The sequence below is a fragment of the Bemisia tabaci genome, chromosome 5 (assembly GCF_918797505.1).
Source record: "Bemisia tabaci chromosome 5, PGI_BMITA_v3".
Taxonomy (NCBI): Eukaryota; Metazoa; Arthropoda; class Insecta; order Hemiptera; family Aleyrodidae; genus Bemisia; species Bemisia tabaci.
Window position 1 is genome coordinate 9,261,612 of NC_092797.1, and position 20,362 is coordinate 9,281,973.

At 42.6% G+C, this 20,362-nt stretch overlaps 1 protein-coding gene across 7 annotated transcripts in view; it reads right to left on the minus strand.

Moving 5' to 3' along the window:
* The window catches only part of Lar (tyrosine-protein phosphatase Lar), a 384,960-nt gene that overhangs the window by 57,943 nt on the left and 306,655 nt on the right, over nt 1–20,362 (minus strand). For all 7 annotated transcript variants that reach the window (XM_072300255.1, XM_019047742.2, XM_019047739.2 and 4 more), the window contains 2 exons: nt 12,460–12,654; nt 3,659–3,769 (listed from right to left, as the gene is read on the minus strand). In XM_072300255.1, coding sequence (XP_072156356.1) covers nt 3,659–3,769; nt 12,460–12,654 — 306 coding nt within the window. The remainder of the gene's footprint in view (nt 1–3,658; nt 3,770–12,459; nt 12,655–20,362) is intronic.

Below are 20,362 nucleotides of genomic sequence, written 5' to 3' on the forward strand. Positions count from 1 at the left end.
CAAATGAAGGCGTTTTCAATGATGCGATAGAACCCGAATCCACGGATTAGAGAAAAGTATCAAATTTGATTCTCATCTTGTGAGATTGAAATATTCAGAGCGATAACTATTCGTGCTTTCAAGCAAGCTAAAAAATTGCATAAGTCCCTGAACGAGGCCGTTTTGAATGATTCGATCGAACCTGAATCCAGGAATTTAAGAAGAGTGTCTAAATCGATTCGCATCATGTGAGGTTGTTACAGTTCGAGCGATAACTGTTCGTGCTTTCAAGCAGGCTTAATTGCATAGGTCTCTAAAATGAAGGCGTTTTAAATGGACGAATTTCTATCAAACGGAACTATGTGCATCATGACGTGAGCCGTGCTATGCGTGTATTCTTATGGGTCTCAGGGCTCATGTCTTAATGCACATAGTTCCGTTTGATAGATATACATCCAAATGATTAGATTGAGCCTCGAAAAGGAGTTTCGAGGTCGGTTTGAAAAAAAAGCCGCGGTCGATGGCTCAAACTTGACAACGCGAAAATTGCGAGAGGTGGCTCTTTGCGACCGCGCCGCGCCGCGCTCCCCTCCCGCCCGGGCGCTGTTAACACACAAGAAAATAGCGGTCCATTCTTTATTCCGGACAAAATTATTTATAGCCCTGACTACTCTTGTTTGGTGAGAAAATATATCTGCTATCCCTGAATTTATTTTAGCCTGATTGGTATTTTTTGATACAGCGCGGCGCGGCGGCTGGGAAAGGCGATTCCCGCTTGTATTTGAGTTGTTGGCGTCTCGGAAAAAAAGCGAGAGGGAGCGCTCGTAACAGGATCAACAAACTAAACGGCCTAGGAGTTGGCCCCTCGAGCGGAACCTGAGAGCTTCGCAGAGCGGTTCTTAGAAAACGGGTGCTTCACGGCCCGATTTTTGTTTGATCAATGGGGAACGTGAAGAAGGACTATCGAGAGCAGGTGCAGGGGCAAAAGGCGGGGCCGGGGGGGGGGGGGTTTAGGATTTCTCTAATTTCATGTCCAAGCCAGGACAGCGTGAAAAACCAACGGGGGAAAGGATAAGTTATTTCAGAAAATTTCAGTTCTAAAGGCCGTGCTGTATTGATAGTCGTTACTTAAACAGCTCCTTCCTCCAGGATGTCCCGTGCGGTTTACGTGGTGATTGAGGGAAAATTAATTAAGGAGATCCTTGACATGGCATCATACAAGGGACAATGGAGATGTTGCATGTGTGAGGAATTTGCGATTTGACTGTTGATTCCTATGTGAAAGTTCGCGAGAAACACGATGGTGCTACTGGTTTTCTCTGAAATCAACTCCTAAGCTCATGAAAAGCTCTCAAAGTTGAGGCAAAATGGAGGGGATATCCCACGCTATCCTGAGAGTCCACCTCTACATCAAGACAAACTCTCCACGCAAAGATAGGGAGCAGATACATTGACAGGGCTGCCACTTTATTTGGGGAATCTAAAACTAAAAAATGGCAACCCTGCTAATATATTTGCTCTGTATCTTTGCATGGAGAGTTTGTCTAGATGTAGACGTGGACTCTCAGGATAGCGTGGGTTATCTCCTCCATTTTGCCTCAACTTTGAAAGCTTTTTATGAGCTTAGGAGTTGATTTCAGGGAAAACCAGTGGCACTATCGTGTTTCTCGCGAATTTTTACATAATAATCGATGGACAAATCGCGAATTCCTCACACATGCAACAACTCCATTGGACGTAGTTCTGCCGAACGGAACCAGAGGTAGGTGGAAAATAAGGGGTGTGCTCGTTAGTTGAGGACCGTAAAAATGAATGGGAACTATAAAGCGCCAGTGACGTCAGTGGCAACGAAGCCGTCTCTGTTGTCAGTCTTGCTTCGCTTTAACTCATGACCCCTGTCCACAACGCTCTTTTGCCATTCCCACAGCTCGTGAGCGCTGCATTCAGTTGGCACTTAGTTCCCTTAGACAGCATAAGAATTGCCGCTTTTCCACTTCTCCAAAAGGAAGAGCACGGTCCGTTCTTTCCCACTCGTTTATAGTTCCGTTTGGCGGTAATACGTCCAATTTAACTAAATTTTGCAATTGGGAGCAACAATTCCTAGCCCATCCGTAAAAATACTCATGTGCAATGGGAAACTAATGGTGCATGCGTCGTTTCTAAACTGAGCTAAGTATTGTATTTCCAAATTGCAAAATGCAGTCCAATTTTAACGCATCTCAGGTAAAATTAAGCAACGTAATTTTCGAGATTGACCCATGCAAACGACCACGATGTTTTGTCACTACAAAAAATTACGATACAAAATTAAAAACACTGCGAATTTTCAAACTTTTATTAGAGTAATAGTTTTCTTTTTATGAAAAACGTATTACATTTAACGTTTGACTTACCCGATTAATTACACATTCTGCTAGTACATGGTCTTTAAAATACCATGGTCACCATGGTTGAGATTTTCAGCTTTATGCTGAATATTTTAACGCACGTTGGCAAAAAAACTCCAACATTCTTTAAAATACATCATCTCTGCCATTGATATATTCGGAACTGAAATCCCACAAGAGCCAGTTCTAACTTGAAACCGATACAAAACCATTATACGACTTTTTTGAGCTTATTTCTTATGATGAAATGGCAAGTTGGACGGGGACTTTGGGGAGGGACTGAGATCCAGACCTCCCCGTCGACTAGACCTAGCTTTATGCTCCCATTCCGCGCCGTAAAGTTAATAACTGGAGAAGGACGGGGGATTACAAGAAGATAAACAGACGAACTCGAGGGGCCGCGAAGAAGAAGTGCGAACATAACGTGTCCCATCCCTTAATGAGTGTCGAAATTGGGCCGCAGGCTCGTTAAAGAGGGGAGCCTTCGGATATCTCACAGGTCGCGGATTCAGACATTTCGAACGCCGCGTTCTGCAAAAACGCCGTATGAACCTTCGGGCGTTGCCAAATTTCCTCAAATAAAACACGAATTTCCAGGATGAACATCGAAGTTGCTACTTGGTATTATAAAAGAATTTCGTGAACTAGTTTTTTTGGCGTGTCTAAAAAAATTGAGGGAGGAATATCCTCGACTTTTCTTGAAAATAAAGATTTTCGCCGGGGGGATTTGGCAAACCTCGGAAGCGCTTACGATGTTCTTCCTCGGCGCAGCTACTGCGAGGAAGCGAGTGGACGACTTGTAAAGGTTTCCCATCAAAACAGAACACTCATTACTTAATTAAATTTTAGATTAGATACGCTGCATCTGTTGCCGTTTACAGTCGGCAAATAAATTAACTAAATTAAAACATCCCTCCCCCCCACCCGCGGCCCCCGCGGCACTTACCGCCACGCTCGGCCGTAATTATAGATGCAACTTGCGATACAATAAAGTCAGGAAAAAACCGACTTGATAGACATGCCGGCGCGTTGCGCTCCCGCCCTCGGCTAAAACCGCGTACGTGCTCGGAATTGCAACGGGCGGTTGCGCGTTTTTTACTCGGGGGCGCTAAATCAGTTGTGAATACGAGTCAAGGTAATTACCGGGGCTGCCGGGAGTGCAGCAGTCGAGAAGAAGGGTTCCGAGAATCCCGAGACACGAAGCGAAAGGGGGGGGGGGGCATAGTTGAAATGAGGGGCGCGAGTTAGCCGTGAGAGACGTGACCGGGGGAAAAGAAGAAAAGGAAACTTACATTTGACGTAGAGCTGCGTCGGCTGAGAGATCTCGGTCCCGATGTCGTTCTCGGCTACGCATTCGTATTTCGCCTGGTCCGACTCGAGGCTTTTCGTTATTTTCAGGGTGCCTGGAACAAAGAAACAAACAAAAACTTAAATAAAATATCAATCTTTATGAAATATGCTTCACCCATTATCAGAAGTGGACTTCATCTCGCAATTAAGACTAAAATATCTAAATTATTTTTAAAAGTACTCGTCTGCACATGAGAACTAATGGCACATGCGTTGTTTCTAAAGTGAGCTGGAAATTGTAGCTCCGAATAGCAAAATGTTGCTCTAATTCAGATGAACATTATTTGGACTGCATTTTGCAATTAGGAATAACAGTTTCTGGCTCAGTAAGGAACAACGTATGTACCATAGGTTTGCAGGATTTAACCGCGTTCTACATTTTACGTTTCATCAAACAGACGTCTTTATATAATGGAGCTTTTTTCGGAAATTCCGACAAACAAAATATATGAAATTGACTACATCTAAATTCAGTTGCTACTCGCGTAAGTTAATTTTTTGCCTTGCCGCGTAAAAAGGATAGGCAAAGCTGAGGTTTTCGAGGCAAAAGTATTCACAATATCGTTGAACATTTGCGTACAAAACCCGCAGACTAAATGAACCATTTCCGATTAATCGCAAATGTTGTGGCATCTGAATGAACACGGGGAAAAAACCGAACGCACAGCGAGAGAACATCGGTATGCGACGAGTTCGGCGAATAATAAACTCGATGATGCACGAAATATCTGTTCCATCGGATCATTGGTTTTGATTCGGAGGTGATGAATTATACGGGAACCGCGAATCAAAACACAATGAGTCTGCTCGCGGGATTGGAAACGAGCGGTGCTCATTTCGCGTGGATGTTTATTTCGTTGACTAATTAGCCTTGGTAATGAGGAAATATTATACGAGGTTGAGAGGCAAGGTGACAGAAGAGACAAAAAATAAAATGGAGGGAAGAAACAGAGACAGTAAATTTTAGATACCTCGCTTTGCTGTTTTCCCTATAGTGTAATATTTACTTTCTGAAGTCAACACTCAGATTCGCCAGATGATGACTGCTGACCTAAGAGTTTTACTCAGTTAACTAAAAGTTTTAGCAATCAAAAACTCGCCTAGCAAAGTGCTCTTCTCGACATCGGTAACTATTGGGCGAATTTTATTTACTTTTTTGGGCAACAAGTGTCTCGCGTCGTTACGCGAAAAGTGTCGTTGACCTCCGAACCTAACGTATGTCTAACCCGATAACATTGCATAGATTGTAAGAGCGGTGTCTCTAAAATATACTATCTCTGTTTCCAATGGCTGAGAAAAAATTTGTTTTGGACTAGTTCGAATGGAAAAAATCTAGAAGGTACGGCGTGGCGTGCTGCTGGAACAAAGTTCGCCGTGCACTGCAATGTTACAGCAAACGTTTGGATACAACTATTCGAACTCTTAGGATGTCCGTGTTGCCTACTTCAAAATTGAAGGCACGCTGCCTTTCGTAATGCTCACCGTTTACCAGCTCACATTTCATTTCAATGTTAGGTTTCGTTTCAGGTTTTATTGACAGGTTGGTCCTGTCCATTATATTCAAACATGGGAATTCTTGTTCAATTCTCTCCTCGACACTTCGAATAAAAAAATCCCTTGAACACTGTCAAAGTTTCATAACTTTCCCGGTTATCTCCAACTCTCGCAACCCCAATTGCACGGCTTCTCTCCATCTCTCGCAACCCCAATTGCAAGGCTTAGAGTGTTAGTCCTGAGTTTCTGGAATATAATGTCTTTGAGAAGCAAAATATTATTCTCATGACTCATGAGGCCATTACAAAAAACTACCGAAAAACACAAGGGAAAAGGGTGGTAATGCCTGTGGCTACGTATTGGTTCCTAGGAGTACAACTGGCTTGCCCAAATTTTTTTTTTGAGCACGGTATCTCATCGCAATATCATCTTAGCGAGGAAAGAGGAGAAATTTCAGAGTCAACAACAATCACCCAACAAATTCCTTGATTGTTCCGATATCTATTGTTTCCCGATGATTTCCGCTATGGCTCGGGTTTTCTCGGTGTTATACCGGTCCAGTTTTGTTCAATTTCGCGCCTAATTTTTCATCAAATGACTCAATGTGGGAAGTTTTCGATGTATAAATCATTTTGCTTACTTTTATTTTAATTTAGATTGATGAATGGACGTTTGGAACAAAACTATAAATGGAAGAAGTTGGGTGAAACCTTCATTTCACACCGACAGGAACGCCGCAAAAAGGTCAAGCTGCAAATTGCAGGTCGCATTCTGAAAAACAGGGTATCATGCTTCGATGATTACGCTATCAATTGAAACAAAATCTGAGTTACAACACTCTTGCGTTGACCTTTTCTAAAGGTTTCAACTGAAAACCGTCGGAAGCCTCCACAGCTTAGGGAGTGGCGACGGAGGCGTGGAGAGAAAGGGTTTTCTTCTCGCAAAAAATATTTAAGACTGGAAGACGGTGTGTTTATCATCGTGCGTTATAATTGGTAAAAAAAACTGAAAATATCATGCTGAGAGAGGCCTTATTCGAAAATAGTTTTCACTTCACACTGCCGTGTTATGTGAGAACAACGTATGAGCCGTCAGACGATGCCAAATTTCCTTTCATGAAATACAAATGTTCAGAGAAACTTGGAAGCATTTCTCTACCGCTTTTTCAGAGGATTTTGTTCGCAGTTCGATAAATATTATCAGAAAATTTAGAGGTAAATTACTCACAACTTTGGTTAAAAATAAATAAATTATCGGGAGAAAATTGGCAACATCCGACTTTTCATACGGCGGTTTTCCTTAGTGTAATACATTATTGCCAAATACTACTGAAAAATCAGTACTTTTCCTATTTAAACCCTTGTAAAATATCCATATTTTATCTAGCAATATGCCAACTTCGGTATATTAGAACACATAATCTCTCCGTCCGTGATGTTTAAGACTCTGAACAATGGACCTCTGGTTTTTCTCCACGCCGAGGTAAATGATTAATGTTCGGTTAGATTGTGGATCGGATTTTCGCTAGGAAAAGCTCATTGAGGTATTGGCTGAAATTCATTATCTACACTCTCGCGTAAAGATGAATCATGAGATGTGCAAAAACATCCCTGATAGCACAGTCTGGATGTAACGAGAGGATATTGCCTTTTAAAACTATATATGAAACAGGTCTGTGATAGAGAAAATGAATTCGCCGATAAATAATAATTTCACAGCTCTTGGATGACATGAAAGAAAAAAAACCAAATGATATAAACAACGGATAAAAGTAAAGTAAAGTTAAGGAGCTCTTCGAAACGATGTTATGTAATAAACAACGATTTATGAGGTTTTAATTATCAAAAAGTATTTTTAAACGTCCTTAAGGCATACAGTATTATATCAAAAGTCCTTTCTCTACAAGGGTTGGTGTTGAGTGAACGGTATTCTTAGGTGAAGACCACGACCGCTCGGCAAAAGTATTACAAAATAAAAATTTGGCAAAAAAAGTGGTGGTTTAAAATAATAGTGATTTGAACCTATTTCTTCAGCTGCCTTTTCTACAAAATGGCTGAAATACAGTAATGTTTACCCTAAAAATGAATATGTCTGAGTTTGACGATGGCGACTTCTACATACACGCTGCGAAGGCACTCTGTTCTCCCACGGTGTATTATTTATGCATTTTCATCGTATCACATAACTCGTTACTAATGGAGATTTGAATGAAAACACAAAACCACTGTGAATGCTGTCAGCTAGGCGTTGGTCTTGGGCAAGATAGAGTACCTGTATAGCGAGAGTATGGACAGATCGCTTCATGGAGGGCTTAGGGCCCAAAAGTGCAGCCACTCTTCTAACCAACTTCTGACGCACACAATTTCACTGCCAGTCTGTAGATTCCAATTCTAACGAAGATGGCTAAGAAAGTACATAAATGAGCGTTCTTCCACAAAAATGAGTAAATTTATGCAAGAACTAAGTCAAATACGTGTTTTATAAACGACGGTTCTTAACAATAGTATTAGTAAATCGTTCTGAATAGTTGAAATTCATAGGTTGGCTGCACTTTTGGGCCCTAACTTTATTCGCGGAGGCATCGGTGAAGGCCTGATGGATTTTCGGAGTTTCACATCTGTCTATACTCGACATTGCCTTGAATGTATGGACCACATTTTTCAATAAGGAACCACTATTTCTGGCTCATTTTAGAAACAACATTTATGCCATTGGTTTCTCTATGCGGAAAGGTGATTTTACAGAAGAGCCAGAGATAGTGGTTCCTCACTGGAGAAACAAACACATTGGATCTAGAGTCCAGACTCTTGAAAACATTGACAAGAAAAAGTACTCTTGATTCAATCAGATTTTTGCTTAAATCAAAAGGAAATCCGCTCAAATTAAGAGGCTTCGTTCTTGCTTTAAGCTTAGATCCGATTGAATCAAGAATATTTTTTCTTGTCGATGTGTTTAAGAGTTTGGACTCTAGATCCAATGTGTTTTTTTCTCCCAGTGCTTATTGCAAAATGTAATCCGTAATGTCTCTTGCCACACGGAGGATATTTCCTGGCCTACGTCGAAAGTTGAAGGCGCGATTGAAATGTACACCTGCTTTGTGTCAATATTGTTTCCGCTAAATTTTTCGATGAGGAAACGGTACTGACCGCAATGAGGGTGAAGAAGTCTCCCCCCGAAAAGCAATGTCTAGGTCTCAGAATCAGCGGAGGGGGGCTTGAAAGTAAAAGGCTCCCTGTAGCAAGAGAGGCCCTCGATTCACGTCGGTCGGTCAATCAAAAGGCAAGACCTATATTTCCGAGGTTAACAAGACACGCAGAGAGCAGCCTGATTCGACCCTCATCCCTTAAAACCCTTCCCGTCGACCGAGTTGCCTCGTCGCACAGTGGATCGAATCAATTAGAGAGGTCGGACATGAAATTTTTGACTGAAACTGCAAATTTTGATGTTTATTTCGTCACATCTCAAATTTCAAGGGGTGTTATTGGAAGAAAACTTTACGAGGAAACCAATGAAACCACTTTTAGAACCTCAATTTTTCATAAAAATGGAGTTATACCGCCCTGCTAAGGAAGAACACCGTACGAACATTTGAGAGTTGCCAGATTTCTCGTAATAATACATGTATTTTTGACATCGTTCGTGCGTATTTTTCCTTGAAATTTTCAGATATTTTAGATAAAATTGCGTGTACAATTGTCTGAAAATTTTGGAAAGTAAGATTTACAATTTTTCCAGTAAATTCGGTTTTTATCGGAGGAAACTTGGCAACGTATGAAGGCCCATACGGCGTTCTTCCTTAGCACGGCAGTATAAGCGTTTAAAGTTTCCAAATTTTGTCTGACCTCTCCTACTGACTCGAACCACTGTGCACTGAAAAAAAATTCTCGGCGTTTTTACCAAAGTCCGTTGGTACCTTTACCATCTCACTTGTTTTACCAATTATTGGTAATTTTACCAAGACAGACTGGTAAGCTTACCTGAAAACCGATATTTTTACTGTTTTTCTCAGGTAAGAATACCACTTTTATTGGTAATCAATTCCCGGTAACTCTGCCATTTTATCTCGGTAATTCTACCACAGTCGATAAAAAATATTGGCGTTTTTACCAGGGTCTAGTAATATTACCGAGAAAGTTCAATAATTTTACCGAGATTTCTCGGTAAAAGTACCAATTCCATAAGTGGTAATTTTACCAAGAAAAAACTGGGATCAAATAGAACCCTGAATTCTTGGTAATTTTGCCCTTTTCTTAGTAAATTCACCGAGATTTTTTTTCCAGTGTGCGTCGAAGGGAACTCACCGATTATCATCCCTCGTCTGAAAGGGAGCAGGGACGATCGGACTTCAAATCGGCAACTCCCCGCGTCAAAAATCGACTTCAAAAATGTTTGCCGCTCCTTTGAACGTCACTTAAAGGAAACATCAGCTCCAGCCTCTCCCTAGCAAACGGGCCTCAACGGCCCATTCCTGAGCGTCGAGGTAATTAAATGAAAACGCCTCGTGCTCCCCTTGTTATTTTATGAGTCCCTCCCCCCCCCCCTGCGGTTTTTCCACTCGTCCGAGGAGTAAGCGAAAAAACGCCTTTTTGATTTCGGGACTCGAGGAGTTGGATGAGTGACAGGTTTTCTTGGACTTCAAAATAACCTGACTTGTCAGGGTTCTATAACATAAGATTCCCTGACTTTACAATGAATTATTAATGTGCTTCTTTCTAATGAAAATGCTTTTAACTGAAATTTTCGCACAAAGTTGCTTGAAACTGAAAAAAAAAAACCCGATGTTCGAGAACTTAGATGCAGATGTTCTATTATCGTTGATAGAGTATGTACGCGCGGCAGAAAATAATGACATTTCTTGGCCATAAGAAAGAATTTCAAGGTTCTGCCACGAAATTCCCTGATTTTTCCAGGTTTTAATGACTTTTCAAGATTTGTCACACTGGTTAGTACGTCTCGAAGTGATGTGCTATAATTTTTTAGAAATATTCCTTATACATTTAAGTTTTTCTTCGATATTTTTGCTTCGAACGTTTCTTTTTGGAATGATACGATAAGATAGTGAGCTTACACGATGCCAGGGTGAAAGAAAGAGAAAGAGAATAGAAAAAAACCTGTATTTAGCAAAAAGGTAGGGCAAATTTTCACATATTATAAACAAACGACACCGACTTGGTTACGGCAATAGCCTGAGATCGCCCTTGAAAATTCATGTTAAATATCACTTGATATTCCGATAAAATTCTAAAAGTTTCTGAAACATGAAAATCAGCCTGAAATCTCAAAAATTTCACTCGAAACTTCACCGGTAAAATTCAAATTCTTGATTGTAATGAAATTTTCCATCCCGGGAATAGCTATCACCAAACCTTTAGGTTGGATGAAATGTGTAACTAAAATTCGCTCAAGAGTACTCAACATGAAATAAAAGTAGATACAATTTCCCGGTTTTATTTTTTCGAGGAAAAAAGAAGGAAATATTCGCAATCCGTCTCTCCCTTGAGTTCCGGTTTATTTGCCGGTACCGACAAACCGGTAAAGATTTTCATACTTTACTCTCATTCCTCCTCATGAAAGAGAGGAGAGATCCGAAGACGCGAAACATTAGAAAAATGAGGTAAAAGGTGGGTTTGGAGCGGTAAGGGAGCACAGTTGAATGGTGAATGGATGGAGCCGAAGATCCGCTCAGACCATGCTTTCCGCGTAATGACTTGGACGGACTCGTTTTAGAAAACTGAGGCTCTACCAAATACATTTCAACTTTTTAACGAGGTCCTGGAACTATCAACAAAGAGGAGAACGAAAGGCGAGTAAAGTCGGAAATCACGGAGAAAAACTGAATGGAGCCAACGGCTTCGGAAGAATTCAGACCTCGCGAAAAAGATGAACTATGATTTTTTTTCTCACCCTTCCTTTTATAGGACTGCAGTATGCATGCAGTCCGTAACGCGAGCTTCCAAATATTTGCGCAATTTACGCTCATTCGGCCGGAGTAGTAGGTCAGTGATGTGCTGACTCCTGCGAGAGCCTCGTAATTAGAATAACCTCGTTACTGGCTTGATGCGTGTAAAAGTTTCCTGGAAGGGATACTCGGATACGAATGCTCGGCTCTATTTAAATGGAACTCTCACACATTTTCAAATGAATACTTTAAAAAGATAAAACAATAATAACTGCTGATGTTTGGATTCGCTGGAAATACTGTGTTCATTTCTCAGAGACTCTTCCTTTCCCTTTATTTTGTCATTATCTAGACGGGAGAACGTATAATAATACTTCGACGATGCAAAATTTCGGAAAGTGTATTTTTACTGAAAAATTTTCAACTGAAAATTTCACTGAATTTCCTTCTAATTGAAGCAAAAATCTTCAAAATTTTAGAGATATTTCGTACTCCAGTAAAAAAACTGGGTCGGAGTCGAGTCATTGACTCCATTTTCAAGACTAGATTTCAATTAATTTTACTCCTCTTAACCCTATGTGCAATTCTAAATAGCACTAGTTGACGCTCAAATGGCTGCGTTGACTTTGAATTCCTTTCGTTGCTTCTAAGTTGGATTTCCATTTTTAACTCACAATCAATCCACAGCCAAGACTCGATTTGTCTTCAAAACGGAATAACAGAAAATAAACCAGTGGCATTCTTGAATTTTGGCAACACTATTTTTCCTCCACTTAAATGTACACAAAATAATAGATTTTTGGTGGTTCTTGCCTCATCTAACATTGATATTTTTAATGGATTTAAATTGGGGAAAAACAGTTTTGCCAATTAGCAGAATTGCCACTGAAATTAACACGCTCCTTTAGTCTGGCGGATTAATCTAGGATCACCAAGTATCTAGACTTTCTGATCTCCTCCAATATAAAAACACCTGGGTCCTATTTTCAAATTTTGATTACAGTGGGCTCATCTAAGGACTATCACCTGTCGATAACCGCAAAAAGAATGGAAATCGGCCCAGTAGAACGCTCAAGCGAACTATGAAAAATAAAAAATAAAAAATTACATTGTTTAAATGGGATAATTTTCAACTTTACCACGTAATATAACAAAACTTGGGTTATATTTTCAAAATCAAAATAAAGCGGGCTCATCTAGAGACAATTGCCTGTCAATAGCCGCAAAAATCATGAAAATCGGCCCGGTAGAACGCTGGAACTAAGCGTTACCAGATAAGCAAATTTAGGAGATCTCGGAGCTTATATGTGCATATATTATGGTGAGAGCGAATAGCGAGATGAAACTTACCAGGATAATCGGAGACTTGCTTGTAGTGCTGCCGATCGGAGATATCGATGGGGATTTGGTTGCGGAGCCACGTTATTCTGAGAGGTTGGGCTCCGGTTGCTGGGCATTTCAGGATGACGTCATTGCCGACTTCCACCACCCTCGCGGCCGGCTCTGCTTGCTTGATTTCTGGATATCCTTCGGGTACTTTCGATTCTGCAAACACAAATAATACACATTCATTGAATACAAGGTCTCAAAATAAAACCAAAAACAAAAATATGGCACTTTTATACGACACTATATGTATCTTGATTTATATTTCGGGGAAAGTTCCGTACTCTTAAAGGATGCCTGTCATTCTTAATATGTTGGACCGCCTTCAATTTTGTATGATACTGTGCAACACCTCTGTTGTGAAATAGTTGCTTGAGGCGCCGTGGCACGGCGAGCGGTCACCCAGCGCATTGGCGCCTACAAACCTAAAGGGATACTTCAAGCATTGCGCAATGCGTGAAGTATCCCTGTTAGGTTTGTAGGCGCCAGTGCGCGTTCCGCGCTGGCAGCACGCTGCGAGATTGAGAGAAATGTTTATTTTCTCCTTCTTTTTAAAAAAGAATGGTCACTTTTTGTGATAAAGTATGACGGCAAGGTTAATAGAATGACTTTTAGTTCCCATTAGAAGAAGCTATCTGTCATTTCAGTAGTGTCATAGCAAAAGGAAGATAGATAAATCTATGGAGACAGCGTAAACGACGTATGATATAGAATTAAACGAAAATCAAGATCATTCGAGAGGCTACGAGGACAAGGCGCATAAGTGCAGTTTTTGAAAAATTGATATATTCATGAAGTCAACTAAAACTAGTTTGACAGTATGTTTTGTCAATAATTCACAACTAAAATCCGACTTTAAAACATCATAAAGTGAGTTTTAACTTCCTTCTGTTATAAGGCTTAATGTAATTTTGAAACTTCAGACACGCATTTCTTGAAATAGCAAAATGAACTGCACTCGTGCGCCTTGTCCTCCAATCCCCTCATTTAACCAATTTCCTAATTTCAAGAGATGATCAAAAGCTGGAAATTCGAGAAAAAACTGAAATAGAGACAAGGACTTTTCAAGGCATCACGAACATTGTATCCCTATTCAAAGGGATACAAGGGAAACGTCTCCTCCAGCTTTGAAAGCTACGGAAATTGGCAATTTTTGGCCGATTTTTGATAAAATAAGGTAGATTTTTGAAAGTTTCTCCTCCGCCGCACAGTAGATCGAGTCGATTGGAGAGGTCGGACATAAAATTTTGAAATAGAACCGCAACTTTTGATGTTTATTTCGTTAAATTTTAAAATTCGAGGGGTGCTATTGAAAGAAAAATTTTACGAGAAAACCAATGAAACCACTTTTAAAACCTCAAAATTTTGTATAAACGGAGTTATAAGCGTTCAAAGTTTCCACATTTGGTCCGACCTCTCCGATTGACTCGATCCATTGTGCACCGAGGCATGAGCCTGACCTCTTAGCCAAAAAATCACCGTGAAAAGGCGAGAAGATAGGTAGGCGAAGGGTTGGCCGGGCGAAAGGTCGCCCCCCGGGCCCAAGCGAGGCAGAGAGATTTTCGAGCCTGAGGGTGAGCCGGGCACGGTCACTCACTCCCATTGGATTTTTACTCAAGTTCGGAGGGGTTAAATAATTCCCGCGGGCAGGCTTGACAGTTTAACGAGATAGAGAGGCTCTCTGGTTGCGGGAGGGTTGCGACTCTTGGGTAATTAACAGGAGTTGCGGCGCCGCGCTCGGACCGACGCGGCGGGGGGTATCTTTAGCGGTCATAATTGAGTTGTGGACGGTGGACGGTGGACGGTGCGCGGTGGATGGTGGACGGTGCGCGGTGGATGGTGGACGGTGCGCGGTGGATGGTGGATGGTGAGCGGTGGATGGTGGGCGTGCGAGCGTGCCTCCATTTAAATCCCCGACGAGCGCCGGCCGAGCTCACTAAATAATGATTACTCCAAACAGTGCAAAAACATTGGGCCCATTTTGATTGTCCCCCACCGCGCGCCCCTCTCGCGCTTCTGCACCCTCGCTTTCGTCCTGACACCGGGATCATTACATGATCAAGCGCTGATTTCCATCCGGGACGGAAGGGTTCTCGCCAGAAATGGAAAGTTAAATGACTCTGTTGAGCGCGAGAGATGAATACCACTATACCGTTTTAAGAAGAAACGCCGTATGAGTGTTCGAATGTTGCCGAGTTTTCTCTTGGGAAATATTTATTTTTGTTTAATTATTATTAATTATTTTTCAGGCATTACTAACTGGAAGTGTCATTGATTTTGCCTTTGAACTCATTTGAAAGTCAGACAAATTTTGGGAAAGAATGGAGATGTGGGAGGCATTTGCGATTTGACTATTGATCCTTGTGTAAAAGTTGACGGGAAACACGATGGTGCCACTGGTTTTCTCTGAAATCAACTCCCAAGCTCAAAAAAAGCTCTCAGGTTGAGGCCAAAATGGAGGGGACATCCCACGCTATCCTGAGAGTCCATATCTACATCAAGACAAACTCTCCATGCAACGATAGGGAGCAAATATTTTAACAGGGCTGCCACTTTATTTGGGGACTCTAATACTGAAAACACGGCATCACTGCTAATGTATATTTGCTCCCTATCTTGTCATAGTTTGTCTGATGTAGAAGAGGACTCTCAGGGTAGGGTGGGATATCCCCTCCATTTTGGCCTCAACTTGAGAGCTTTTTATGAGCTTGGAAGATGATTTCAGAGAACACCAGTGGCACCATCGTGTTTCTCGCGAACTTGTACTTCAGAATCAACAGTCAAATCGCAAATCCCTCACACCTGCAACATCTCCATTCGTGAACGCTCCTCCCTGAGTTTCCCGGAAAAATACGGTTTGGTGAAAGAAAATTCGGCAACGTCTGAAGGTTCATAGGACGTTCCTCCTCGGGAAGGGAGCAAACGAGGTCCCCGCCGTGGGAATTGGTCGGCGGATTTTGGCGAAACAAGACTCGGCGGCGGACGGCGCCGCTGCGGAGGGATTAGACGCGGAGGAACTTGGCGGGACCAAATAAGGAAGGAGACAGGAAAATGAAAAATCAGTTTCATATTGAAAGATATAAAAGGTGAAATCGGGGGTGAATCCTTTGAGACCGTAATCATATCAGGCACCTCACGATTCGCGGCCCGACAGCGTTGCCGGATTTGACCTGGGGGCGGCTCCGCGCTCAGGTGGGATCCCCGGAGCCCCCGGGCGGTCTGGCAACCCCGCCGGCCGCCGAGTCCCCGTTCTCCTTCGCTCCAGACTCACGGTGTCACCGGAATTGATTGAAACAATTTTATGGGGCACAAATACAAGAAATTGTAGAATCTAGTCCGTTGATCCTGTTTTGAAAAATAACCGCACTGCTCCCCGCCTGCCCTCCGAGCCCGTCTCGCCCCTTCAATCTAGGATGACGCATTCCGCAGTGCCGTATTTTTTTCGTCTAGCCGCGTTGCCGTCTTTACTGCCGTAGAACTGAACAGCAGCCTGATTGTTGACATTTTGAGTTTGTCGGGGGGGGGGGGGGGGGCATGGATGGCATAGGTTAAATGGCGAAGCGTGATTGGTCGGCTACGTCTTATCGTTGCTTCGTCGGGTAGAATGAACGAAGTACTTTCGGATACTCATACGCTGTTCCTTAACTGAGCCAGAAATTGTAGTCCCTGATTGAAAACTTTAGTCCGATTGATAAGCTTAGTATGATCGTGTAACTTGGACTTCTCAGTGTGTTCAAGTCCGACGAACTCATCCCTTGATAAGTTCAAGCGACTAAAATATACCTCAGGATTAGCTCTTGATAGGTTCAAGCTGACTAAAATATACCTCAGATTTATACAACATAACCACCTTTATCAGGGTGTCTACTAAAACAGGCTGGTCAAAAATAAGAACTTTTTCAGTACATTCTCGAGAAATTCAGTACCTCCTCCTACAGATAAATTCCAAACCTTTTTAGTACCTCCATTTGACGAAATTAGAAAAATTTCAAAAATTTGAAATTGCGACAAAAATGACAAAAAATTTAAAAAATTCCGGACCTTTTGGCGGAATTTTCGCACTTTTTCAGTACTTCCGGACCGCCCTTAAAAAATCAGTACTATTTCCGGACTTTCTGGAAATTCCGGACTTGTAGACACCCTGCTTAATACAACGCTTCCTCGTACTAATATCGAAGGTGGAGGGGGGGGGGGGGGTTTAAAATAGGTTGTTTTGTACCAAGCTACAAGATAAGCCCCCTGGATGCTCCTTCTTTATCCATTAGCCAACGACCCCTTCGACAGGGAACCAATCCGAGAACATTAGCATGAAAGCGAAAAGCGACAAAGAGATACAAGCTTTAGCGCGCTGCGAGAGGAGGGGACTATTAGAGCGAGGAGAAGGAGGAGGAATTCCTCCTTGATGAAGAGAGGCTGCACTCCGTATTTTATTATTCCTTTCGCACGGGATGGATTGTTATGATTACGATTATTGTTGCAGTTTTCTTCACGAGGGAGCTTTTTTCCCGGCGAGGAGCGTCAAAGCACTTTTTGCGCCTTCGCAGGGATGAAACTATAAAAGCATTATATGATGCGACGGAGCAGCCCCCTTTCCCCTACGACGCGCTATTGTTCAAAACATTACTTCGCTGGGGGATGTGGGGTGTAGGGGTGCGGGGGGTGGGAGCGACGGCACATTGCGGCGTCGGGACGTCGCCCGCGCGAAAAGTTGAAAGGTGAGACATAAAAATATATTAACGGTAAAAACTCCGAACAGGATGCATATTCATGATAAATGATTACTGTTTGGACGTATTCGTGCTAAAAGGAGCTATGTGCCATAGGGTTTGCGTGTAACATAGGTCCTTTTAGCATGAATGCGTCCGTTTGTCGTGTTGAGTAATCAACCCGCGCCTCTCGCTGGAGCGCGGATTTTCGTCAAAAGTCACCCCCCGGCCTTTCATCCCTTTTGTCACCGGTGCGACCGTCTGAGAAATCCGGGAAAAAATTAATTTCAAATTTATTCAATTTGCGGATAGCATTTGTTGGACGAACATATTTTACCGGTGTCTCGCGGTTCGTTTCGACCGTTCGTGGGACGCGTTGAAATAGTGAGGCGGAACTGCGGGAAATGGAATTCAAATGTTGGGTTTTTTGTCCTTTCAGAGTTGCATTTCACCCTGACCGATTCAGAGTTGCATTTTACCCTGGCCGTTTGACTTGATGTGAGTTACCTATCGAAATTCTTCAGGATCACGGCGTTTCTCGTCTCGACACGATTGAATTTTCTACTGAATACACCTAGGTTAAATTGTAAACTTGTAAGGTAAATACACCCTGATTTTTCTCTCCGCGCCAAGAATTTTCCGCGAAAATTTCAAGGTATGATGTCGATCTGCTCTCCTTTAAAAAATTCAAATAGAAGCGGTGATTGTCAAACACCGCAAACGAGCTACAAGGTTGCGGACTTTCGCCGCAGTCGAGATGTGTTTTGAGCTTCTGCAATAATCGAAATATATCTTCAATAACGTGAATGGAATAGACCTGAATTAGAAATTAGCCGAAAAGTATGGTTTTCCGCGACCAAAAACGAGCATGACAATCTTCCGGTCGCTGCATCCGGAAAATCCGGTAGCATCGTCCCGCGTCTGGAATATCCGGTCGTTGCATCCGGAAAATCCAGTAGCATCGTCCGGAATATCGGAAAATGCGGTCGCTGCATCCGGAAAATCCGGTAGCATCGTCCGGAAAATGCGGTCGCTGCATCCGGAAAATCCGGTAGCATCGCCCGGAAAATCCGGTCGCTGCACCTGGGAGAACCGGTCGCCGGCCCCGGCGCGCGCGTCAGGAGCGAGTTGAACGCGCGAACACGCACACGGTCGCCGGTGAGCGCGCGCGAGCGGGAGGAATCATTATTTCCATACAAATTTATTCGTCCATTTACCCGCCGCATTTTCTGTTTCGCGAGTTTCACCTGACTTACAGTTAACACCACCCGGGTTTATTTCCCCCGCTACGACTTTTATTTCAACTCTAAAAGCTTTCGAGAAGGGTCCGTACATAATACCCTCCCGCCCGCCGACAAGTTCCCGTTCTCGATTTTATACCCTTTATTTCGCCACCCCCCCTCCTCCCCCCCGCGGCCGTCGCGCTCTCGCTCCCCGTCACCTCTCCTCCTCGGCTCCTTCGAGTTCACTTTAATATTCATAATCTGGAAAATATTGTTTGCTTTCTTTTCTCGATGGCACATGTCTCTCCGGTTCTTCCGTCTGCCTTCCTCCTCGAGAGCTTTTCGTTGGCGCGTCGATGTGAGCCGCGGTCGGGCACTCCGGGTCCGCCGAGCGTTGCCACGACGAATGCGTCACACCCCTAATTTCCCCCCGATTCTCTTCACGATAAGAAAACACGACCAACATTTTAAATTAAGTAGGGGGTACGCTCCTGGTGCGCTCTGCGGTCCAGCCCCCCGGAGCGCTTCGCACCTCTCAAGGTTAAGTTACACGCTCAAATTGAGCCATCAAACTGAAGCTCTAATTGGTGGAAAAAGACCTGACGTAAGGATGCGACCAATGAGGGGCCCAATTTGATGGCTCAATTTGATCGTGTAACTGGACCTTTCCGAAGAGTACATGTATAGCGAGAGTATGGACGGATGTGAAACTCCGAAAATCCATCAGGCCTTCACCGATGCTTCTGCGAATACAGTTAGGGCCCAGAAATGCAGCCGACCTATGAAATTCAATTATCCAGAACGATTTACTAATACTAATGTTACGAACCGAGGTTTAAAAAGCACGTATTTGACTCAGTTTTTATATAAAACTCATTTTTGCGGAAGAACGCTCATTTCTGTACATTCTTGGACATCTTGGTTGCATTTGGAATTTGCAGACTCTGCAGACTGGCAGTGAAATTGTGTGAGTTGGAAGTTGGTCAGAAGGATGGCTGCACTTTTGGGCCCTAAGACCTCCATGAAGCGATCTGTCCATACTCTCGCTATACACGTACTCTACTCTAACGAAAAGATTTTCAATAGGCGCTATGCGTTACACAGAAAAAAAAAAATAATCTTAAATGTGCCGCCAAGAAGTTTTTGTTCTTACATCAAGAATTTTGCTGCTTTATAGAAACTAATTTTTTGCTTAACCCAAGTCCATGTTTCTTCTATCAGGAAAAATTCAGCTTAAATCAAGGTAAAACAAATTCTTGGCGACAAATTCAAGAATCATTATGCTTGAGCCAAGCGCATTTGTTTCCCTGTGTACGTGTTACTCTTGTGATTTTATGATATAGAGTAGGATATGGGAGGCAGAACTTGAAGTAACCTAAACGCGCGTTTAATGTTATTTGGTTGGTTTTCTTTGCACTGCAGGTCCTGACTTATTTTAGAAAATTTGACAAGAAAAGATACCCCTGATTTAATTGGATTTTGGCTTGCATCGAAAGGAAAGCCGCTAAAGACTCTTAAAAAATTTGGCAAGAAAAAATCCATTTGGTTCAATCGGAATTTTGATTGCATCGAAAGGGAAGCCGCTTAAATTAAGATGCTTGCATCTCGATCCAAGAAAAAATCCGATTGAATAAAGAGTATTTTTTCTTTCCAAATTTTTCAAGAGCCTGGACTCTGGATCCAAGAGACATTTTTTCCAAAGTGGGTTATACATGGACCAAATTTGTGGGTTACACTGACCAACTCTTTGGATTGAAACTTTGGAGCCTGGTTGAATTCAGGAGCGAGCCGTCAGGATCGAATAGCGTCTAAACAGCAGGTAAAATAGTTCCTGGGCTTGATCATTTGAATTTCCTGAGTTTTCCATATACTGATACGTCCATGTTACTTCCGATGCCCTAATTCCGCCGGGTTTCCACGTTTTTCACTTGCGAACAA